This window comes from Epargyreus clarus, unplaced genomic scaffold (assembly GCF_041222505.1).
Source record: "Epargyreus clarus isolate Ecla_fem2 unplaced genomic scaffold, WU_Ecla_fem_2.2 ptg000016l, whole genome shotgun sequence".
Classification (NCBI taxonomy): domain Eukaryota; kingdom Metazoa; phylum Arthropoda; class Insecta; order Lepidoptera; family Hesperiidae; genus Epargyreus; species Epargyreus clarus.
This window is the reverse complement of record NW_027332224.1, coordinates 5,880,699-5,906,896: the sequence shown is the minus strand read 5'-3', so window position 1 is coordinate 5,906,896 and position 26,198 is coordinate 5,880,699. Positions and strand designations below refer to the sequence as shown.

At 36.2% G+C, this 26,198-nt stretch overlaps 1 protein-coding gene across 1 annotated transcript; it reads right to left on the bottom strand.

Moving 5' to 3' along the window:
• Positions 1-1,574: 1,574 nt before the first annotated feature.
• On the bottom strand, positions 1,575-21,640 carry Cht2 (Chitinase 2). The gene is made up of 10 exons (XM_073081383.1): positions 21,449-21,640; positions 10,951-11,115; positions 8,943-9,138; positions 8,389-8,485; positions 7,246-7,308; positions 5,565-5,717; positions 4,615-4,809; positions 3,577-3,710; positions 2,770-2,945; positions 1,575-1,944 (listed from the first exon to the last, which is right to left on the bottom strand). The coding sequence occupies exons 1-10, from the start codon at positions 21,522-21,524 to the stop codon at positions 1,658-1,660; spliced, it is 1,542 nt and encodes a 513-aa protein (XP_072937484.1). The 5' UTR covers positions 21,525-21,640; the 3' UTR covers positions 1,575-1,657.
• Between the last annotated feature and the right edge of the window lie 4,558 nt (positions 21,641-26,198).

Below are 26,198 nucleotides of genomic sequence, written 5' to 3'. Positions count from 1 at the left end.
GTAAAGTAAAAAAATAGTTAAACACCCCTTCAATGTAGCTTTAATGTATAAAATAATAATTCAAATACTTAAAACATAATTTAAGATAACTTAAGTACCTAAAAAAAAATTAACACAAAATTCTGGATTTTATTAAATTTAAAATTGTGAAAACTATTTTAATTTAAGTCTTCAATAATAATGAATTCTTAAGTCACAAAAAATAGCTGCAAAAAATGTATGTATTTATTCGAAAGGTCATGAACTCCCAATTATATGATAAGTACTTAAATATAATTAATTTTAATTAATTACGAGCACATATAAAAATGTTATATGAAAATGTATTTACAACAGAGATGCCAATGATCATTAATCTAAAATATCAATGGCAGTGTAATTACTTAGTGCAGCGTTTCTCAACCTTATACTACGACCTCTAAAACCTTAAAACATCTGTACAATTACTTGAATTATATAACTTGCAGGTCTACACTCTACTAGTTACCGAACTTTATTATATTTTATCAGAATACGTCGACGTTATCCAGTTATCCACCCATTACTGTCCCACTGCTGGACACGGGTCTCCTCTCAGAATGAGAAGGATTAGGCCATAGTCCACCGCGCTGGACAAGTGCGAATTGGTAGACTTCACATACCTTTGAGAAGCTTTTTTATATAAATCTCTCTGATATGCAGGTATTATCGCGATGTTTTCCTTTACCGTTTTGAGAAAGTGACAATTAATTTCTAATACGCACATACCTTTGAAAAATTAGAGGTATGTGCATATGCCTAGAATTTGAACCTGGGACCCCACGTTCGAGAGGCTGAGTTTTTAAATCACTAGGCTATCACTGTTTTTATATGTATCAGAATACATTACTGTTTAAGACATTCAATCATTACACTGCTTCTTGGAGGCAATTATAGAGGTCTTAGGAGATAGATGATAAGCTAGTATCATCCTTACTAATATTATAAATCCGAAAGTAACTCTGTTTGTCTGTCTGTCTGTCTGGTTGTCTCTTCTTCACGCCTAAACCACTGAACCGATTTTAATGAAATTTTGTACAACGATAGTTTGAGACCCGAGAAAGGACATAGGATAGTTTTTATCATAGAAATCCCACGGAAACTAGGGATGGCGATCTAAGATCGATTAATCGGAGAATGAATCTTTTGGACCCAAAACATCGATTATTTTAATCGATATTAGTAAGGATTGACTCGTAAACTATGCATTTGATCAAGTGATGATCTTTAGCAAATTTGAAGGTACGAATTTACAGTTTTATATATTATTTTCTTTTAAACGCGGGCGAGCCGCGGACAAAAACTAGTCAATTATATTTTATGTTAATTATAGAAAATATCCATCTCATTCTGATAAGAGACCCGTGCCCAACAGTGGAACAGTAAGGAGTTGCGAACAAATGGTGTTTTGAATTTCTTAATCCATCGTATTTTATCTCAAAAATGACAAAAATAAAAAAGACAAAAAAAATTTTTATTTTTTGCCAAAAATTTATAAAAAGTAAGCAATTTCCCAAATCCTTTACAAATTTAATGTTATTATGATGTAAATCATATTTTATTAAAAAAAAAAAAAACATTTTTATAGCTCCAATATTTTTCCAGAGGCCGCTTACAAAGGTTGAGAACCACCTTACCCTTAGACTAACCTAAAAAAACCTAAACAGATACTCATCACCATACAAAGTACACTACCACTCAAAACACCAGCTCCAGACTTAGGCTTCACATCTTCTACTTCGTTCTCCTTCGTAACTCTGTCCATTTCGTCCAATATTCTCTTCTCTTCTATAGCGAGGGTTGCAGCATCGTTGATGGTCCTCATCAGAGGGAAGTTGGAGAACTGTGGCTCTGGGAGACGCAGATGCAGTTTACTGTTCGAGACCACGTATGAAGAACGTCTGCTTAAGTTTTCTATGCGGTTTGCTGAAAGAAAATTGGTCTATTGGTAACATTTTAATTATCACACCTATTTCTACTGTGGCGACTTCCCAATACTCGCCAAGAGATGGCGCTACGACTTCTGAATCACGCTATCGAAGTTTTCTGAACATCTTGTACATATACAAGCTCTGATCTGAGACTCTCAGAGCACGAACGCTCCCCGGGTATGATGACCTAGCCTACAGGGAGATCGCTCGTTGCCAAACTACTGTTAAGCAATTATGCGTTTCAGTGGAAGAATGTGGATGTACTGACTTACATATGAGGCCACTATCTTAGTCCTCAGGAGTGGCAAAGCATCTGTCGTCGGCTTCAGGTACAACCCCTATGTAGAGTTGGTCACAGATATACATACAGCAGTGATCACTTAACATCAGATCGACTGCATTATTATTATTATTTTTATAATGTAAGTGTAGCGAATGAACATACAGTCCACCTGATGGTAAGCGGTAGTACCACCGATGGGCATCTGTAATGAACCACAAATAAGATTAGAGTCCTACCTACTTAAGCTCGGCCACAGATGCATTGCTACCCATGAGGATTACGCTGAAATGTCTCGGAAAAATATCTCCCTTACCACACCCTTCAAACATTCAAAGGCAAATTCAAAGTCTTCAACGCCTCCTGAAGCACAGGAGTGTCGACCACCTCGTTGTAAGTCTCCACGAAGTCCGATCTCAGGTAGAATCTAATCCTATCTGGGGTTAATTACAGATGTCCATGGGCGGTAGCGCTTACCATCAAATGGACTGCAAGCACGTCTGCTACTCCTATATTATAAAAAAATGAAAATTCTCTTACCATCAGGCAAATTCAAAGTCTTCAATGCCTCTTGCAGCACAGGAGTGTCGACCACCTCGTTGTAAGTCTCCACAAAGTCGTGGTACGTATCAGGCTCTGCGTCGCAATCGCCTTTGAAGTCGTCAGTGTCGATACTCCACACCATCAGGCCACCGAGACCATATTCTACCGCTAACCTGGAAAAATGTTACTAATTATAAGTCTGCAAGTTTTTTTTAATTCATTGAAGTGAAAGCTTCTTTAGCGGTGTTGTGCACGTTTTGTGATAGGTAAAATGTTAAACTCGCGTCAGGATCACGTGTACTGATCGAAAATTCGTAAGACAGCAAAGCAAACGCAAAAGTCAGGATGTCATGCCGGAGTGCAACCTGTTGATTTTTTTTAACACAATTGTATTAGCTTCACCTGTAAGTATGTATGTTTGTGAGTTTGTGGGTTTGTGTGTAAATCTGCTTTGGACTAAAAGCAAGTGGCTTATTACTGTTAGTATATATCCCAACTTTTAGTGTGTTCTTTAGCTGAGCTGGTCTTCGCTGACGTCAACCTCGCGCTTCATGAGTTCTAATCCACGGTGAAAAAAATTTTTTTTGGCAATTTTTTACAATAAATCGAACTAAAAAATGTATAAAAATACTAAAAACACATAAATATAGTATAAAAATACTAAGAACACGCTTTTATGATAAAATCAATTAAAAAGTAGAAAATAATTTTCAATCTAGGAATCAATTAAGGAACAATACAAATTTTCAGTTACATGTATGTAGTGTAACTTTTTTTACAAACGCAGGCTGAAATTTTACTTACTTCACTTTAATAGCAATAGATCTTGGGTTGTCATACGAGATGATGCGATTCCCATCACGGAGGTAGGGCGTCGCTGACTGGTCATGCCAATGATGTGTCCATTTTGATGACTTGTTGGTTATTTCCATGCAAATCTGTGGATAGAAATATACGAAATATGTTAACAATCTAAGGTATAACAGTGACCCGTGGCGGAGCGGTCACCATACCGGTCTGACGCGCAAAGGGTCCCGTGTTCGACCCCCGGCCAGACAAAAATCTGAATGATGATTTTTTTTATATAATACAGGAGTAGTAGATGTGCATACAGTCCACCTGATGGTAAGTGGCTACTGCCACCCATGGACAGCTGTAATCAACCCCAGACCAGATCAAATTCCCACCTGACCGACCACAGATGCGCCGCTACCCGTGAGGACTAAGCTGGAACCCCTCGGAAAAATGTCTCTTACCACACACTTCAAACCAGAACACAGCAGCGCTTAAGGCGGTACTACCCCCACATATATTAATAGCCTAGTTATAGTTATAGCCTAGTTATAGCAGTGTTTAGCGCTACTGTGTTCTAGATTGAAGGTGTGGCAAGGGAAGTATTTGAAAAGGCATTCCAGCTTATTCCTCAGAGGTAGCAGCGCATCTGTGTCCCACCTCGGATGGAAATCTTGTCTTATCTTGATTACAGATGTCCATGGGCAACAGTAGCCACTTAACATCGTGCATCGTGCATGTGATGGTGGTAGAACCCTTTGTGGTTCGACTCCGGCGGCACCACCGCTACACCTATTTCTACCTAATAACAACAGTGTTAGGCGCTGCTGTGTTCCGGTTTGAAAGGTGTGGTAAGGGAGACAGACTTTTCGGAGGCGTTCCAGCTTAGTCCTCAGGGGTAGCGGCGCATCTGTGACCGACCTCAGGTAGGAATATCTAATCCTATCTGGGGTTTATTACAGATGTCCATGGGCGGCAGTAGCCACTTACCATCAGGTGGACTGCATGCTCGTCTGCTACTCCAAAAAAAATATTTTAAACATCCCTTACCTCATTGTAACCCAAAAATCCATTCTCCTTAGTCCAAGGGCCAGGGAAGCCGACGTCCTTCACCGGGGTGACTCCGAAGTGTATTTCCTTGACCCCAAGGTTCTGCAGGATAAAGCTGCGTCCATACATCGGGAGACCGAGCACCATCTTGTATGGACTGACTCCGTGGGACAGCATGTATTTTATTGTGTATTCCTGTGGAAAGAAATAATTAAATTATCTACACTAATATTATAAAGAGGAAAACTTTGTTTATTTGTTTGGTTGTAATTAATAGGCTCAAAAACTACTGGACCGATTTTAAAAATTCTTTCACCATTCGAAAGCTACATTATCTACGAGTAACATAAGCTATATTTTATATGAAATATATTTGATAAATAGATTTTGAGGCGGTACAAAGTTTATCGGGTCAGCTAATTATAAATAAAGACACCGTTTTCTACCTCTTTTTGCTAATGTTAGGTAAAGATGAAAATTATTCTGTTAATGAGCTTTTAAGATTTCTTTTATTACATTTACATACATGTAAATGATCTAATGTCATCTCCGCACGCTTACTAAACCTCAACAAACTGTTACAAATTCAGATGTGTGGATAGAGCGTATTTGTAGTCGATCCAATGGAGTGTCGAATCTTTTAGCAAATCAAAGGATTTTTTTATTTCTCCCTAATACCAGCAGTGTTAAGCGTTGCTGTGTTCTTGTTTGAAGGGTGTCGTAAGGAAGACATACCAAACAGTTACCGCTTAGACCTCAGAGGTAGCGGCGCATTTGCGTCTGATTTCAGGTAGGTATCTAATCCTATCTGGGGTTGATTACAGATGTCCATGGGCGACAGTAGACACTTACCATCAGGTAACTGCAAGCACGTCAGTTACTCCTATATTATAAAAAAAATAGATATCTGTCTGGCCGGGGATCGAACTCAGTACCCTCTCAATACATACCACACTCAACACATCTTTTTCATCACCACCGCGCAGTGGTGCGTTAGCACCCACTACGTGGTCCCAGGTTCCGTGGTAGTCGTAACACATCATGTGGATGAAGTCGAGGTACCGGCTCAGTTTGATCAGGTCGTAGGCCGCGTCCATTGTGTCCTGGATAAATTAGAATATAAATGGCTTAGGATAAATATCGAAGAACATTTTACGTTTGTTGTTCAAACGATTTTCTTTGCTTTTTGTTTGTGTGCTAAAAATGAGTTTTAACAATAAATAAGTCTTCAATTTCTGTAACAATTATGACTGAATTTTGGCCATTGTCTACACCAATATTATAAAGAGGAAAACTTTGTTTGTTTGTTTGATTGTAATGAATAGGCTCAAAAACTACTAGACCGATTTTAAAAATTATTTCACCATTCGAAAGCTACATTATCCACGAGTAACATAGGCTATATTTTATATGAAATACATTTGCGAAATGCATTTTGAGGTGGTACAAAGTTTGCCGGGTCAGCTAGTACGAAATATAGATAGACAGTAATTCATAAGTAATATTGCTCTGTATATATTTGCATTAGCATCTAAAGGTAGTAGAAACTTGTGTGATTCGACTCTAAAGGCACCTTCACATCTATTTATTTAATTTAACAGATTACATTGATCATATGTGTTAACATAGATTAGTAAAGATACTTCGCCGCCTTGAAATTGAATGAAGCCACAAACGGCTTATTAGTAAGTTCTTTTTTTGAATTCTTGACAAATAAAAACATTTTGAGAGAAAATTTACGAATAAATAACTAATACTGCGTAATTTACATAATAAATAAATAATTATTTCAAATATTTTAGGGACATTTTAGCACGGAGACGTGGCAAAACTTTTTTACGCAACTATTTCAATTCTCAAAACTGGGTACATTTTCTTGTTAGGAGTGAGTAATCTTTACTAATCTATGTGTGTTAGTAAGGACTTAAATGCCTTTAGCAGCGGTGTATGGCAGGCAGCTACAAGGCGTTTTAATTTAGTTTGAAAAGGTATCAACGTATTTGTACCCGAACTAAAGCCTAAAGTGTTGTAATCCAACTTGAAGTAACAGATAGTTTTGAAGGTGACAGAACCCTTTGTGGTTGGACTCCGGCGGCACCACCGCCACACCTATTTCTACCTAATAACAGCAGTGTTAAGCGCTGCTGTGTTCCGGTTTGAAGGGTGTGGTAAGGGAGACAGACTTTTCCGTGGCGTTCCAGCTTAGTCCTCAGGGGTAGCGGCGCATCTGTGGCCAACCTCCGGTAGGAATATCTAATCCTATCTGGGGTTGATTACAGATTTCTATGGGCGGCAGTAACCACTTACCATCAGGTGGACTGCATGCTCGTCTGCTACTCTTATATTATAAAAAAAAGATAGGGATTTTCAACTAGTACCCTTACCATGAGTTTTTACGTTTAGACAAATATGACTGTTTTGGTATTTGTTTACGTATTGGCCTATACAATTTTCAAGTTCTGACACAATCCGCTAGGGGCGCTGATTGGAATTAGTATGAGCAAATACGTAAACAAATACCAAAACAGTCATATTTGTCGAAACGTAAAAACTCATGGTAAGGGTACAGGAGCACTAATTTGAAGGGAATATGTAAATCATATCGCTAAACTATTCTTGTTTAACCCTTACCTTTCCAGCTCCAAGTGCTGCTGTGAGGATGTAGCCATGCGATTCAAAGGCTTCTTTCAATTCCTGGGAAATAAAAATGGTAAAAATAAACAATCTATAACTAACATATTTAATAATAACTCCAAAATTCATTTTATACGTATCGTCAATTAAAATTACAAAATGAAATATATCTTTTAAATTTATATAACTCAAAGGTGACTGACGGATCGGGCTGAAATTTGGCATACAGGTAGATGTTATGACGTAGGCATCCGCTAAGAAAGGATTTTGATCAATTCAACCCCCAAGGGGATAAAATAGGGGATGAAAATATTACTTCGTAACGCGAGCGAAGCCGCGGGCAAAAGCTCCTTTATAATATAAAAGTAAGGGTTTAAAAAAGTCAATGAAAATTTTGAAAAATTCCATAATTGGATTTTATGTATTGTAGTTATTGTGAACGTAAACAATTTTTTTTAAAATATCTCGATATTCAACTTTATTTACTCGTACAATCTGTAATCCATGACCGAAATGGGATTGGATCGATTATGGTGGTATAATCTTTTATAGTTCAACTCCGCAGATAACATCGCCACACCATTTTCTGCCTAATAACAGTGTTAACCGCTACTGTGTTCTGGATTGAAGGGTGTGGTAAGGAAGACATACTCATCCAAGTCCTCGCGCATAGCAACGCGTCTGTGGCCAATATCAGGTAGGAATTCAATCTTACCATCAGGTGGGCTGCATGATTATGTTCTACATCTATATGTAAAATAATGTGAGCCGTCACGGGACGCCTGGCAGATGTGAAACATCGACATTATTTTGTAAAAGTAATATGCAGAAAAGAACATATTGTGATAGGAACTAAATATGTCATAATGATAAAATAAAATATTACGATTTTTTTCCAGATAACGATGACTATTTATTGAATTCGATTGCGCATGGCGACGCGTCGCCACACCGTACACACTACTGCATATAGACTGTATATATACCATCGTATGGCGTGGCGACGCGACGTGGCGCCACGGCATGCGTCGCCACGCCAGAAATCAGTTTTACGTGCGGCTATAGATGTTTCACATCAAAAACTGGACGAAAAACATCACGTCAGTATGATGTCCAAAAATATCAAACGGATCACTTTACCTTTACTAGAAAGACATAGTTGGCTTTGTCTTCCGGGCTTCCTCCTCTCTTAGCTGGGTACTCCCAATCCAGGTCCAATCCATCGAACTTGTACAAGCTGAAAGTAAATAATAAAATTTATAAATAAAAATAACCTTTAAGATGGTAGAACCTTTAATAATAAACTTAATAAATAGTAATAAATTTAAAGGTGGTAGAAGCCTTTGTGATTCAGAAGCACCACCGCCACATCTTTTTCCACTAATAACAGCAGTGTTAAGCGCTGCTATGTTCTGGTTTGAAAGGTGTGGTAATGGAGACATAATTATCCGAGGCACATCGGTCCACATTGGTGGCAACGCTTTTGTGGCTAACCTCAGCTAGGAATCTAATCTTATCTGGGGTTGATTACAGATATTCCTGAGCGGCAGAAGCCTATTACCATCAGGTGAACTCACGATTTTCTGCTAGTCTTATAGTATCAAAATAATCTCATTGTCATTGTTCTGTTTTCCTCTAAAACCAACACCACAAATTCTTCTGCAATTTCAAACATTAATTCACAAAAAACTCACTCCAAAAAGTACATAACACTCTTGATAAACTTCGCTCTTGATTCTGGAGTGGCGGCCATCTTGGAGTACTTCTCGGAGCCTTCATTCCAGCCCCCAATAGCGACAGTCACCTTGAGGTGAGGGTAGCGTTCTTTCAACGAGACCAGACGTTTGTAGCCAGCCTTACCGTAGTCTTTCTCCAGGTCTTGCCATGGATCTAGAAATAGGATAAGAAATGGTTAAAATAATTTTTTTTTTTTTTTTTTTTATAATATGAGAGTAGCAGACGAGCATGCAGTCCACCTGATGGTAAGTGACTACTGCCGCCCATGGACATCGGAAATCAACCCCAGATAGGATTAGATATTCCTACCTGAGGTCGGCCACAGATGCGCCGCTACCCCTGAGGACTAAGCTGGAACGCCTCGGAAAAGTCTATCTCCCTTACCACACCCTTCAAACCGGAACACAGCTGCGCCTAACACTGCTGTTATTAGGTAGAAATAGGTGTGGCGGTGGTGCCGCCGGAGTCGAACCACAAAGGGTTCTACCACCTTCAAAATAAATGAAGAAATAGATAAAATATTCACGAGGAAATAGAGAAAATATTTATGAGGAAATAGATAACATATTTGCGAGGTAACGACGAAAATTTTAATGAAGAAATAGGGAAAATATTTACGAAAAAAAATAGAAAATATTAATAAAGATATAAAGAAAATAGTAATGAGAAAATTAAGAAAATATTTATGAGGAAATGGAGAAAACATGAGTAAATATCTATAAGTCGTCCAAATGAGTTACTATCCCTAAAGAATAAGCAACTCGTAGATATCATCATATAAAGTCACTATTATCTACTATTCGAAAAGTATACGGTATCAATACGATATATTATCTTCATGTGTATAAAATTCAAATCAAAGTAGTTTTAGCATGATATAAGATCATAAAAGAGGTTACCACCTTTGATAAGTAAAATAGAAAGATACTTCACCGCTTTGAAATTGAATGATGACACAAAACACACACACACTTTCTACACTCACAACGCCATACTAGGATTCCCTGTGTCGTGGGTGCCATGGACACACACATAGACAAATACACAAACACCCAGACCCAGAAACAGAAATCTAAATTCATCATTTAGATATCTGTCTGGCCGGGGATCGAACCCGGGACCCTCTGCGCGTCAGGCCGGTATGGTGGTCGCTCCGCCACGCGGGTCGTGAACAAAAGAATGATTTACCATTTATTTTTTAAATTCTTGACAAATAAAAAACATTTTTAAGAGAAAATAACTACTACTACGTAATTTACGTAATAAATAAGTATTTCAAACATTTTAGGGAAATTTTAGAACGGAAACATGTCAAAACATTATTTACGCAATAATTTCAATCCTCAAACTAGTTACACTTTCTTGTTAGGAGTGATCAATCTATGTATTTTACTCATCTTAGGTGACCACAAAATAAACTCCAAAATTTTCCACTCATGCACTTCTAAACTATTTATAAAATCAATAAGGCTACGTAACTCAAGGTTAACATTCTATTTTTTTCAAGTCAACTCAAAATTAAGTTATCATTATCGCCCACGACTAATTTTTATGTAAAAATACCGACCCACCCAAGCCTAAGCTAAAATGCCTTGTATAACTTAACGGTTAATAACAAACCTAAAATAATCATGCATAACTAGCAAGAACTAGGTTGGAATGCCTTATATTACCTAAACTCTTAATACTATGCATTGCTGGCAAAAACGTAAGTTGGAATACCTAATGTCCTTAAAAAACTAAATTGATATGCCTAGTGTCCTTAAAAACTAAGTTGGAATGCCAAGTGTCCTTTAAAAACTAAGTTGGAATTCCTAGTGTCCTTAAAACTAAGTTGGAATGCCCAGTGTCCTTAAAAACTAAGTTGGAATGCCCAGTGTCCTTAAAAACTAAGTAGGAATGCCCAGTGTCCTTAAAAACTAAGTAGGAATGATTAGTGTCCTTAAAAAACTTGGAATGTCTTACCTAAACTCTTTATACTGAGGGTACTTTCATCCAGCCCCGCGAAGGAGTACACGAGATGAGTGCAGAGGGACGGCTCCAGGTCCGCCAGGTCGAACTTGCCACCACCCTGCCGGTACACCGCCCATGTCGCCACGTAACACACTACCACCTTACCGTGCATTGGTCCTGGAAAAACACAAAATTAAAATATGTGGGGAACTAAAGTTGTATTTTTAGCACGCTTTTATTAGCTCGACCTGTACCCTTACTAGGAGTTTTTACGTTTCGACAAATATGACTGTTTTGGTATTTGTTTTTTTGTTTTTGTTGTTTGTTTGGTATTTGTTTGGTTACGTATTTGCCCATATAAATTCCAATCAGCGCCCCTAGCGGATTGTGTCAGAACTAGGAAATCGTATGGCCAATCGTAAACAATTACCAAAACAGTCATATTTGTCGAAACGTAAGAACTCCTGGTAAGGGTACTGTATGTAAGTATGTAACGGAATCTTCTAACTCGATTTTTACCCACTTAGAACGGTCCGATTAGTTACAAATTTTGAACACTTATGAAGAGCCGATGACAATACACGATTTTAATAATTTTATCCCATTCATCTCATTAGGATCGTCAGGAATCAGGATTAACATTTTTTTCATGCGATTTCAGCGTGTTCTTTTTAGTTTTTAAAGTATAATTTATTTATTTCGGTATAATTGTAACGCAACTGAACGCGGAAGGTGTTTTTCGAGTGTATGTATGAATATATGTATGTATGTACGTATGTATGGATGTATGTATGTCTCTTCCTTACGTACAACCTACAACCTAAAGGGCTTATAAGGTACTAATATAAGGTGTTGGATTCAGCTAAATTTTGGGAGTTGTATAGGTTAAGAGAAGCAGTGATAGCCTAGTGGTTAAGAAAAGCGGCCTCTTGATCGAGGGGTCCGTGGTTCAAATCCCAGGCACGCCTCTGATCCTCTGATTTTTCAAAGTTATGTGCGTATTAGAAGTTAATTATCACTTGCTTAAACGGTAAAGGAAAACATCGTGAGGAAACCTGCATACCTGAGAATTCTTAAAAAAAAAATAGTTTTCAAAGGTATGTGAAGTCTACCAATACGCACTTGTCCAGCGCGGTGGACTATGGCCTAATCCTTCTCGTTCTGAGGGGAGACCCGTGCCCAGCAGTGGGACGATAATGGGTTGATGATGATAATGATGATGATGATGTATAGGTTATATTACTTTCCTTTTAAGTTAAGCATATTTCAGTAGTATATTTTTTCTGTTTTTATAATAATTATTAGTTTTAGTGTCATTATGGTTAAAAAAAATATAGTGTGATTCGGTCATAAAATTATTTTCCATAATGAATGACGTTTAAATTATTGAAGCCCTCTCTGTTCTTATATCCTACTAAAATTCTATAATTTAATTTAATAATAATATCTGCCAAAAAATAAAATAAGGAAAAGTGTATTTCGAACTCAAAACTACTTTTTCGACAACGTATAATAAAATGCTTCGCTGCATATGCTTTAGAATCTTTAATCATTTTGGATTCAAATCCTGAATTAAAATAAGAATCCTTCTATCATCTCTCTATTTTAAATAGCACTATTAAAACAATTCACTTTTGTATTCACGTTGGTAAGTTTATATGGAGAGATTTTCCGCAAACGCCTTATTAAGCCATCGTGACATTGTTCTAGGTCAGTTACTCCAAATTGTTCTTTGTTCTTTAAACGCCCTTAATAAGTCAACTGTCATTATACTTTCACCAAAGTATTTACAAAGTAAATTTCAAAGTACCGTTAGGAAAGTTTTCTTAACGGCATATGACTTTTCTTATAACCGAAGTAAAACGAGCATGCAGTCCTCCTGATGGTAAGTGGCAACTGCTGTCACCAATATATTCACACAAGGAGTACACGGCGAATCAATTTGAATGATAATAATATAATGCACTGGGTTACACACGTACAAACATAAATACTAGTAATACACTGATAATAAAGTAACGCAATACAGGGCTGGTTCAACCTGATTGCCTGATATCATCCACATCCTCGGATGCGGATGCCTTTACTGATCATACTGAATTGGGGTCTCAACCCCTAGTGGCCTCCAACCTCCCCTTTAGCCACCCCGTGCCTCGGTCGTTTCATATGTTCACAGAACTGCTTCAGGCTAGAAATAGGTGTAGCGGTTCTACCCAGTAGAATAATACTGATTTTATCATCTTCGAAACTATCTGAAGGCTTTACTTAGTAAACAATAACCCGTCTGCCATTGGCCATGTGCGCATTGGTAGACTTTAATACAACAATATTTTCCTTGCCCGTATAGCATGTTATAATCTTATATACAAAACTCTCGTGTCACAATGTTATTTACCGTACTCCTCTTTTTATTTATATGGCAACACAACATCCGGGTCAGCTAGTTAATTTTTAATAATCATTAATAATGATCGTTAATTTAAGACCCATATAATGTGTGTTAATAACAGATTACTTAATAACCTAACAAAAAGATAAAAATCGGATTTTGAAAAATCATGTCTAGAATTCAAATCTTTGACCCCCGATTCACAGGCAGAGTTTTAACCACGATTATCGGTGCCCATTTTAATCAGCCTTTATTTATTACCCACAACAACATTTTAGTTTAAAAAACATATTATTTACAAAAATGTAAATCATTATAATTTTAGTTTCTCACGAAACTTGCAAACAAGTTTAACAAGTAAACCTCAATACCTATGCTAGCACAAAAATGTTTATTATTCGATTCGATGTTAATTAGATAAGTAGTTCATTATTACCAGCTATTAACGAACATCGCAAAATAGTTAAAAATAATGCATTTCTACACGGAATTTCTGCATTTTATTAATAGTGAGAGTATTGGAAGTTGAAATGGTATGAAATATTACTAATTTATCTTTTTCTGCATTAATTTATTATTAGTGAGAGTATTAAAGTTGAAATGGTATGAAATATTCCTCATTTATCCAGAATTTGATCCTTTTAAGCGACACTATCTCATAATATAATACAGGGTTTTTTTCTTTCAAAACCTTTTAATTCCATCATATATTTCCATTCATATATTTTTTCGACCCGTGTGGTTGAGTCACCATACCGGTGTGACGCGTCGAGGATTCCGGGCTCTGTCCCACTCAGACAAATATATGAATGATGAGTTTAGATTTCTGTTCTATTTAGATTTATTTAGATTTCTGTACTGGGTATAGATATTTATGTAGTCATTTATGTATGTCTACGACACAATTATTTCTATGATAATGAAATAAAATAAAAATAAAAAGTTACGTATAATTTCATCATAATCGGCTTCGTAACTCCGTTTGGTTATTTTTCATTATTTATTATAGCTTCAAATACCCTATATATTAACTCTGGATACTTTTATCCTCGGAAAAATTCTACACAATTTAAAAAATCGGTTTAATTACACATTTTGATGTCTCTATAAAACGCCTTCTAAACTCACAGCCCCACACTAGGATACTACTCTACTCTACACATTTAAGATAACAATTCGCAAATTGTTTTTTTTTTTTATAATATAGGAGTAGCAGACGAGCATGCAGTCCACCTGATGGTAAGTGGCTACTGCCGCCCATGGACACTTGTAATCAATCCCAGATAGGATTAGATATTCCTACCTGAGGTCGGCCACAGATACGCTACCCCTGAGGTCTAAGCTGGAACGCCTCCGAAAAGTCTGTCTCCCTTACCACACCCTTCAAACCGGAACACAGCAGCGCCTAACACTGCTGTTATTAGGTAGAAATAGGTGTGCCGGTGGTGCCGCCGGAGTCGAACCACAAAAGGTTCTACCACCTTTAAATTACTTACTTTATAGTACTTTTAATTTTTCTTATGAAAATGTCATATTGACTTTCTTATATTTTATCATGAAAAACATTAAACAATATTACATAAAACCTATATTCTAATAAAAATAAGCGAAGGTACTTCGTTTAAATATATACGAGTATATTATTTTATACGCTCTATAACGTTACTTATGTCTATAAAACACATTAAAATAAGGCAATTTATGCAATAAAAACGAAAAGGTACTTTTCTGGGTTACGAATATACGTAGGAGGGGTCGAATTAAATACCTACAACAGACAGTCGATACATTTAACGGACATCCCTATATATACAAAGTTGGGACATTCTTACGTCACAACCCCTCACTCGTTAACCTTGAGGCCGGTTCAGGCTTCGTTTGAGGCTTCGAGGCGCATACTAATGACTACATCAAGGTGTTAATACTTGTTGTCAATAAAATTTGTTGGTCGAATAAGAGTACTTAAAATGATTCCGTAACGAAAGGGTTCGTAAAGAATTAAATAATAATAAAATTGGCCAAGTACAAGTTGAACAGGGGTCCGTACCACCAAATAAATATAGTTAAAAAAACTAAAAAGTTTTTAGTTTTTTGAACTATATTTATTTTATTAATTTTTAATATTTGTTTTTATAGCGACCATCATTATGCATCGTCTGTAAAAAATCAAGTGTCTATCTATTACGGTTTAAGAGATAAAGCCCTGTGACTCACGAACAGACAGCAGAGGGTTTCGTTTTATCCTTTGAGTACAGAATCCTAAAAATCATTCCACAAGATGGCATTATAGACATGTTTCAGTATATTTGAGTTATAGGGAAATAACATTATTATTTTTCAATACTGAAAATCAATATAGTAACTTTACCTGAACTTTCCCTAAGGCGGTTTCTCTCGCCCCGAAAATCGTTAATCCTGAGGATGTTGATAAGGACAATGGTACAAAATTATTAAAATCGTGTATTGTCATCGGTTTTTGATCATTCTTCAGAATTTTGAATTAAACTGAACGTTCAAAGTAGATAGAAATCGGGTTCAAAGATTCCTTTACGTAGTTAAATACATACAACCCAAGCTAATAAAAGCGTGTTAAAAAAACAAGTATTAAAATTTACGTCTATCTGTTTGTCCAGGCTAATCTTTGAAACGACTAGAATGATTTTGATGGAAATGGCACTGGTAAGTAGCTGATTTTATAAAGGCTACTTTTATATTAGAAAAAATATTAGGATCCCGTACTAAACAATTAAAACCCATATAATGTCCTGAGTGAAATTATATTTTTAAACAATTGAGCCGCGGGACACAGATATTATAAATAAACTAGCTGACCCGGCAAACGTTGCGTTGCCATGTAAATAAAAAATGTTAAGGGTGAACAACCCTTATCACCTAGGGGTATGAAAAATAGATAGTAGCCGATTCTCAGACCTACTGAATATGCATATAAAATTTGGAGAAAATCGGTAAAGCCGTTTCGGAGGAGTGCGGTAACTAACATTGTGATACGAGAATTTTATATATAAGACTAGTAGTGCCCGCGGCTTCGCCCGCGTTTTATAAAAGTAACATGACATACGTATAACTGAAAATTTGCGTCACTGTCGAAAATTAGTTGTGCCAACTCAGAAACCTTCGTGGGCTCATGCACAAAAACCTTTTCCCACGGACTAAATTATGAATCTAAACCATTCTCAAGTCCCCTTGAACACACACAACAGATTTCATCAAAATCAGTCCAGTCGTTTAGGAAGAGTTCAGTGACATACACACGCACATAAGAAATATATATATAAAGATAATTGTTTAAATTTCACTTGGAGTTTTTGAGTTATAAGGGCACAAACGAACGGACAGAGAATCTGTATTATATAATCTAGGATGAGGATAAAACAAGTTATTTATTTCCATACTAAACCATGTAATGAATAGGAATTAATTAAGTAGAATGAAAAAGTAGTATTTATGGACGGAAGATTTTATATTACCTACTTAAAAACAGTCATTGAAATAAAATCCTAATAAATATATAGTTTTTATAATATGGGAATAGCAGACGAGCATGCAGTTCACCTAATGGTAAGTGGCTGCTGCCGCCCATGGACATCCGTAATAGGATTCCTACCTGAAGCTACACACGAAAAGTAAACTAGAACGCCTAATAAATACTTAGTTTTATTTTCCTGAATTGAGATGTTTAATTTGATTATGGTAGAACCACCACTTCTATTTTTGTATAACAGCTGCTAGTGTAGCGCTGTTGTGTTCTGGTTTGGAAATGTGGTAAGGGAGACATACTTATGCGAGGAATTCCAGCTCAGTTCTCAGGGGTTTTTTTTTTTTTATAATGTAAGAGTAGCAGACGAGCATGCAGTCCACCTGATTGTAAGTGGCTCCTGCCGCCCATGGACATCTGTAATCAACCCCAGATAGGATTAGATATTCCTACCTGAGGTCGGCAACAGATGCGCCGCTACCCCTGAGGACTAAGCTGGAACGCCTCGGAAAAGTCTCCCTCCCTCACCACACCCTTCAAACCTGAACACAGCAGCGCCTAACACTGCTGTTATTAGGTAGAAATAGGTGTGGCGGTGGTGCCGCCGGAGTCGAACCACAAAGGGTTCTACCACCTTCAAATCACCAGGGGTGGCAGCGCATCTGTGGCCGACCTCAAATGGGAATCTTGTCTTGTCTGGGGTTGATTACATACGACCATTGACGGCAGTAGCCACTTGCTAACAGTACTTTAGTATGAGTATATACATTTTTACAAAAAATACTGTTTTGGTATTTGTTTTCGTATTTGCATTCATTTCCAATCAGCACCCCTAGCGGACTGTATCAGAACTGATTGGAATTGTATGGGAAATACGTAAACAAATACAAAAACAGTCATTTTTGTCAAAAAGTAACTAAGGGTACAGTCTGCTAGTCTTCTACACTAATATTATAAAGAGGAAAACTTTATTTGTTTGATTGTAATGAATAAGCTCAAAAACTACTGGACCGATTTTAAAAATTCTTTCACCATTCGAAAGCTACATTATCCACGAGTGACATGGGCTATATTTTATATGAAATATATTTGATAAATAGATTTTGAGGCGGTACAAAGATTGCCGGGTCAGCTAGTATATTATAAAAAAAGAAGATAGTCACAACGAAATGTGTCAGAGTTTAACAATTATTATATTCGGTTGAATAGTTATAATGAATCATTTCTGAATCAAATATCAAATATGAAATAACAAAATGCATCCAAACTTCCTTATTATTTTTGCATTCCAGCTTCAAAATGATTCATTGTAAAATGTTATTCATTCTATACGCATATTATTGTGAATCATCTACCACGTGTTTATTCATAACTTTTCCTCCCTTCCTTAAGTCTATATCTTACTAATATTATAAATCCGAAAGTAACTCTGTCTGTCTGTCTGTCTGGTTGTCTCTTCCTCACCCTTACTAATATTATAAATCCGAAAGTAACTCTGTCTGTCTGGTTGTCTCTTCTTCACGCCCAAACCACAAAACCGATTTTAATAAAATTTTGTACAAGGATAGTCTGAGATCCGAGAAAGGACATAGGATAGTTTTTATCCCGGAAATCCCACGGGAACTAGTGATGGCAATCCAAGATCGATTAATCGGAGAATCGATCTTTTGGACACAAAACATCGATTACTTTAATCGATATTAGTAAGGATTGAATCGTAAACTATGCATTTGATCAAGTGATAATCTTTAGCAAAGTTGAAGGTACGAATTTTCAGTTTTATGTATGTTAGTATGTTATATATTTTTCTTTTAAACGCGGGTGAAGCCGCGGGCAAAAACTAGTAATATACTAAAACCACTCTATATTAATACTAGCTGACCCGGCAAACGTTGTGTTGCCATATAAATAAAAAAATGTTAAGGGTGAACAACCCTTATCACTTAGGGGTATGTAAAATAGATAGTAGCCGATTCTGAGACCCACTGAATATGCATATAAAATTTGGTGAAACGGTAAAGGCGTTTCGGAGGAGTACGGTAACTAACATTGTGGTACGAGATTTTTTTTTTATAATATAAGAGTAGCAGACGAGCATGCAGTCCACCTGATGGTAAGTGGCTACTGCCGCCCATGGACATCTGTAATCAACCCCAGATAGGATTAGATATTCCTACCCGAGTTCGGTCACAGATGCGCCGCTACCCCTGAGGACTAAGCTGGAACTCCTCGGAAAAGTCTGTCTCCCTTACAACACTCTTCAGACCGGAACACAGCAGCGCTTATCACTGCTGCTATAAGGCAGAAATAGGTGTGGCGGTGGTGCCGCCGGAGTCGAACCACAAAGGGTCCTACCACCTTCAAATTCTATAGTTGATGATGAAAGAATATTTTAAAATAAATAAGTTATTACATAGTTAATCAAAATACCGAGACCCGCTTATATAATACAACTCAAACGGTTTTTAAATTACTTTGTGGTTACATATTAATGCGGTTAAATCAATTATTTTATAATGGTAAAGAAATTAGTTTTGTAATAACGACAGATGATGCCTATGAGGATATTATGTATGCCTACTACATACTCATAGATTAGTACAGATTACTCACTCCAAACAAGAAAATGTACCCAGTTTTGAGAATTGAAATAGTTGCGTAAAAAAGTTTTGCCACGTCTCCGTGCTAAAATGTCCCTAAAATATTTGAAATAATTATTTATATATTACGTAAAATACGTAATTATTACGTAAATTAGTTATTTATTCGTAAATTTTCTCTAAAAATGTTTTTATTTGTCAAGGATTCAAAAAAAGAACTTACTAAAATAAGCCGTTTGTGACTTCATTCAATTTCAAGGCGGTGAAGTATCTTTACTAATCTATGGCCTACTATGTAAGAATTACGATCTCCTAGGGTACTTTATTATTATGTACTAGCTGACCCGGCAACCGTTGTGTTGCTATATAAATAAAAAATGTTAAGGGTGAACAACTTATCACTTAGGGGTATGAAAAATAGATAGTAGCCGATTCTCAGACCTATTGAATATGTATATAAAATTTGGTTAAAATCAGTAAAGCCGTTTCGGAGGAGAACGGTAACTAACATTGTGACAAGAGAATTTTATATATAAGATTATTTATTATTTTTAACCGACTTCCCAATGTTTTACCCAATTTTGATGCAGTTTTGGTTATTTAAAAGCATTTTACAAGTAAAGTTTGAGTATAAAAGACATAACATTTTTAGTTTTTATCAGCTTTTTTAAGCGTTTCATTTTAGCTTTTACCCGCGGCTTCGCTTGCGGTCAATTTTTTTATCTATTTTTTTTTTATAATATAAGAGTGGCAGACGAGCATGCAGTCCACCTGATGGTAAGTGGCTACTGCCGCCCATGGACATCTGTAATCAACCCCAGATAGGATTAGATACCTACCTGAGGTCAGCCATAGGTGCGCTGCTACCCCTGAGGACTAAGCTGGAACGCCTCGGAAAAGTCTGTCTCCCTGACCACACCCTTCAAACCCGAACACAGCAGCGCCTAACACTGCTGTTATTAGGTAGAAATAGGTGAGGCGGTGGTGCCGCCGGAGTCGAACCACAAAGGGTTCTACCACCTTCTAGCAGTAACAGTACTTTTTCGGGCTAAAACGTACCCTATATACTTTTCTGGACCCCTTACAACATGTGCACAAAATCTCATGACAATCGGTTATTTAGTTAAGACGTGAAAATGTAACAAACAAACTTATATTCGCATTTATAATATCAGTTAGGATTTGCTATGTCTAAAATGAGCCACAATAAAAACACGACGAAAATATATCTTTGGCAATTCTGTTAATAACAAAAGTTATTTATAATAAGATAATGTCATTTCAACGCACGACCTTCGGATTACGAATTACACTTTGTCGGTAATTTAGTGATAAAATTGACTGCTCAGTGGCTCGCTTGAGCTACTGGTAGCTCGCTCGTGTTAATAATCCATCTATCTAATGTTTACCTACCAAAAACAGCCATTTGACAATTACAATAGACTTTCAATCTTCGATCTTTGGTAGACCGAATTGGGTAGATTGAATATCAATAACGGGCAACTAAGTAGTTGTTAACGCGATAAAAATGGTTGCAGCGCCCATGGACATCGATAATCAATCTTAGATAGGATCGGATGGTTAAACAGATGCTATCCATGAGAACTAAGGTAAATTGCCTTGCAAACCAGCATTGAGGCATTCCAGCTTAGTCCTCAAGAGTAGGAAAGCATCTGTTGAAAATAATAAACCCGGAATCGAACCCACTACACTCTTTAATAAAGTCATACGAATATAAAACTTAAATAAAGTCATTAAACATTTAAAATATAAAATATTCAAAACGCTTTAGAAAAGACACCCAGACCCAGAACAAATTATAAATCCGGAATCAAACCCACTACTCTATAATAGAGTCATACGATTACGAAACCTTATATAAAGTCAAAACATATACAGCTATGAAACTTTAAAATAAAGTCATTCAAAGTTAACCCAGTATAAATTATCCAAACTTTTAAGTACAATATTGTATTGACTCATAAAATGGACACCAAACAGTCATTTACGTTGCCTTTCACTTACCCCCCAAGGTCTGTCCCTCCATAACACTCACGAATCCACACAAAAATAAAAACACAAACGATATCTTGGCCACCATTTTGTTAAACAACACGTTTATTATAAATTAAAACTAAAATAATTTTAAAATTCGAATTCCAATTTCGAACGCGTCGTGCTACAACCACGACATTCTTGGTTCTTACTGGCGCAGTGATGTGGTACTGGAACAGGTGAGGTAACAGGTATTGTGATACTAGGTACCTAGTACAATTACGGTAGTTGATACTACCTAGTATTTTTAGTACGTGTTTATTAATAGTTTTTGGTATGTATAATGTGTTGTATTAATATTTTATTGTCCCACTGCTGGACACGGGTCTTCTCTAATAACGAGAAAAGTTTAGACCATAGTACCTCACACTGGCTAAATACAACGTGGTAAACTTAACTACTCCTCTTAAGTATTATACTAAGTTTATTATACTATTTTAGTTTGTGTTTATACCGACCCCGTATCCTTTATATCATTTTTAGGGTTCCGTAAACAAAGGATAAAAACAAAACCCTATTACTAAGCCTCCGCTGTCTGTCACAGGGCTTTATCAACTGAACCGTAATAGATAGATACTTGATTTTTTTACAAAGTCTGTATAAGGGTGGCCAATATAACAACTAAGTATAACTAAGAATTAAAAAGTTGGAACTAAATGGAGGTCGCGTTTTTCGCTTTATCTATTGAACCGTAATAAGTTAATAGTTAAAATTTTTACAATGCATTTACTTCAATGGTTGCTATCATAACAAATACCAAAAAATAAAACGTATGAAAATTTCGGTGGTACAGAACCCTCATGTGCGAATTCGACTTGCACTTTGCCAATTTTTCGCTACAACGCTTTCGGATTTGGCCAACCAAGTATCTTTGAAAGTTACAATTATGTTAATTATAACTTTTAAAGAAACTTGGATACCTGTTATCTGTTATAATAAGTAAATTAAACTGAACTGAATATAATTTCATCGCAACAAAAATAACAGGTATTTGGAGCAAGCAATCCTAGTAACAGGTACCAAATACCTATTACAACCCACCTCTATAGCTGTTTGACATTTCTTACACGTTACTAAATACCGTATTGACTACCTCATTGTAATCTCACCTCTATTTCCAAGGCTTTAACGTCCAAAATACCTTCCAAACTCTACAGTGACCGGTTGATTGATCTCTCGAACTCTACATAAGTGATTATTAACCGTTTTCCTTGAAAATAGAGTTGGAAATAGCTTAAACAATTTGTGAAACCGGTTAGATTATAAAACCATGACGGTTTACGTTTGAAAGTTTAGATTTGCGGAAACAAAGACGCTCGTGCGATTACTTATAAAAAGATAGTATAGGTAGAGTATAAAAAGGTAGTTTGGTGAACTTAAAGAAAATTGCTTTTTTAAGTATTTAATATTATAAAAACGTTTCTTGTTTTAGTTTTATAGTTATTAATAATAATATTAGTAATGTTTTTACTTGCCAGTGAAACCTGCATACCTGGGCGATTTATAAAAAAAAATCTCAAAGGTATGTGAAGTCTACCAATACGCACTTGGCCAGCGCGGTGGACTATGGCCTAATCCTTCTCATTATGAGAGACCCGTGCCCAGCAGTGGGACAGTAATGGGTTGATGATGAATGTTTTTTACGCACTGACGTTTTGTGACTTGGTTAAGATTAACATACACAAAAATAAAACACCCCATACAGAATTAAAAATCATCTTTAAAAGGCCTAGCCATGGTTTCAACCCGGGACTCTGTGTGTTCTATAATAACTTTATGCGTTTTAGGTGTCATGGACACACAAAGATAAATACATGCATATATATCATTTTTCATTATTTATACATACACAAATGAATTAGGAAAGTAATTAGTAAGTTCAGTATGCTAAAGGCCGAATAATACTTTCTCTTTCAGTGTTAGTCATTGCCTGAGCGCGTAGGTTACATACTAAATAAGTATTGGTATATTACACTTGTCTTAATCTATACTTCTAGACTAATATTATAAAGAGGAAAGCTTTGTTTGTTTGTTTGATTGTAATGAATAGGCTCAAAAACTACAGGACCGATTTTAAAAATTCTTTCACCATTCGAAAGCTACATTATCCACAAGTAACATAGGCTATATTGAATATGAAATATATTTGATAAATAGATTTTGAGGCGGTACAAAGTTTGCCGGGTCAGCTAGTTATTTATAATGTTACTAGCTGACCCGGCAAACGTTGTGTCATATAAATAAAAAAATGTTAAGGGTGAACAATCCTTATCACTAAGGGGTATGAAAAATAGATAGTAGCCGATTCTCAGACCTACTGAATATGCATATAAAATTTGGTGAAAATCGGTAAAGCCATTTCGGAGGAGTACGGTAACTAACATTGTGACACGAGAATTTTATATATAAGATACTAAAATGCAAGTGATTAGGCTTTATAATCAATTCTGACTTAAATTACTTAAATATACATAGAAGTACCAAACGAGCATGCAGTCCACCTGATGGTAAGTGGCTACGGCCGTGTAATCTGTAATCAACCCCAGATAAAATTGAATTCCTACCTGAGGTCAGCTGCAAATTCGTGTTGTCTGATTCATTTGAAATACCTTATCGCACTCTTAACTAACTGGCCACGGATTCACCGCTACCTATGAGGACTAAGCTGGAACGCGATAGAAAAGTGTGTCTCGCCCACCAAACCAGTACCCTTACCATGAGTTTTTACGTTTTGACAAATATGACTTTTCTTGTTTTGGTATTTGTATACGTATTTGCCCAAACTATTTCCAATCAGCACCCCTAGCGGATTGTATCAGAACTATATTGTCAGTAACGTAACATTAAATGTCTAAAATGACAAAATGGCGCTTTATGTTTTGTCACTTTTTTGCGAACATGTAAGGCAGACAAAATGACTTGAGCACTTACTTATTGTTACGTTTACTCAGTCTACTGAAGCAAACCGAACAGAATAATGGATTGAGTAAACGTAACGTAAAATTGTGGGATGTTTTGAAAACTCATGGTAAGGGTACAGAACACAGCGCTACACTGCTGTTATAAGCATAAGTTTTTAAGGTATTAATAAAAAAACAGTTTATTCAATTATTTTATTTCACAACAATTTAATTAAACAATAAATAAATAAATTAGAGATCAAATTAGCTAAAACAATGCGAAGGATTAATGGCAAGAGTCAAATACTGTAGAAAGGTACAATTTGTGGAATTATATTATTTATGTAACAAAAAGTTATATAAAATAAACCATCTACACGCGTAGCCTCACACTAGGATACCCTGTATCGTGGGTGCTATTACCACACACAGACAAATACACAATCACCCAGACCCAGAAACGGAAACCTAAATTCATCATTTAGATATCTGTGAGGCCGGGGATCGAACCCGGGACTGCGTGTCAGACCGGTGACCGTTCCGCCACGCGGGTCGTATCTAATATATAAAATTCTCGTGTCACAGTTTTCGTTGTCATACTCCTCCGAAACGGCTTGACCGATTTTGATGAAATTTTTTGTGCTTATCCGGTATCTATGAGAATCGGCCAACATCTATTTTTCATACCCCTAAGTGATAAGGGTTGTTCACCCTTAACATTTTTTTTATTTATATGGCAATACAACGTTTGCCGGGTCAGCTAGTTTTTATGTAAATTACACATGAGACAACTTATTTCTTTAATTGCATTGAAGTATCAAACGAGCATGTAGTCTATCTGATCGTAAGTGGTTACTGCTTCCCATAGACATCTATAATCAACTCCAGATAAGATAATAAAATTTAATTATTTTGTCAGGAATAAGTGGTCATATTAAAAAGGTATTTTTTCTGGGTTATATTATCTACTTACAATCCCGAGACTATCCCGTTATTTCGGGATATTTTACAGCAAATCGCGGAAAAAAGAAGAAACGAGAACCGGGATCAATTTATTGCTCAGATTCTTTCGCTCGTTACAATCCCGGGATCTCGGGATTAACTGTAAACAATCCCGAAATCCCGGGATTACAAAAGAGAACCGGTGTCAAATTCTCTGTACATAAAACATATTTGTACTAACAAACATCTAAATTCCACAAATTATACCTAAAAATAAATTTCTGAGAACCTGACGCGTGAAAGCTATTGAAGATAATAAATAATAATTAACTAATGACTTCGTTATCATAACTATAATTAATTAATACATTGTCAGTTCTTTTCATAGATTAGTAAAGATTACTCACTCCTAACAAGAAAATGTACCCAGTTTTAAGAATTGAAATAATTGCGTAAAAAAGTTAAGAGACATTTTAGCACGTCTCCGTGCTAAAATGTCCCTAAAATATTTGATATAATTGTTTATTTATTACGTAAATTACGCAGTATTAGTTATTTATTCGTAATTTTTCTCTAAAAATGTTTTTATTTGTCAAGAATTCAAAAAAAGAACTTACTAAAATAAGCTGTTTGTGGCCTCATTCAATTTCAAGGCGGCGAAGTATCTTTACTAATCTAAGGTTCTTGTATTCACAGATGTTTCGACAAATTATTTTAACAATAATATAAACACTATTATTTTGTGTAGCAAATGCAGTGCCGTCAGAAATTCCGGGGCCCCTAGGCTTATAAAAATACGGGCCCCATTGGGAAGTAATGTTGAAAAATACATTTTGATTTAGAAATGTGGACCGTAACTCTCAGTATGTACGTGTGGT

What these genes read in the sequence shown, in the direction of transcription:
- Cht2 (XM_073081383.1), bottom strand. Translation starts at nt 21,524, where the DNA reads ATGGTGGCCAAGATATCGTTTGTGTTTTTATTTTTGTGTGGATTCGTG. An exon ending in AGTGTTATGTACTTTTTGGA is followed by an intron (nt 8,486 to 8,942) that starts GTGAGTTTTTTG and finishes ATTTACTTTCAG; the next exon opens with CTTGTACAAGTTCGATGGAT. An exon ending in GATTTTTGGGTTACAATGAG is followed by an intron (nt 3,711 to 4,614) that starts GTAAGGGATGTT and finishes TTCTATCCACAG; the next exon opens with ATTTGCATGGAAATAACCAA.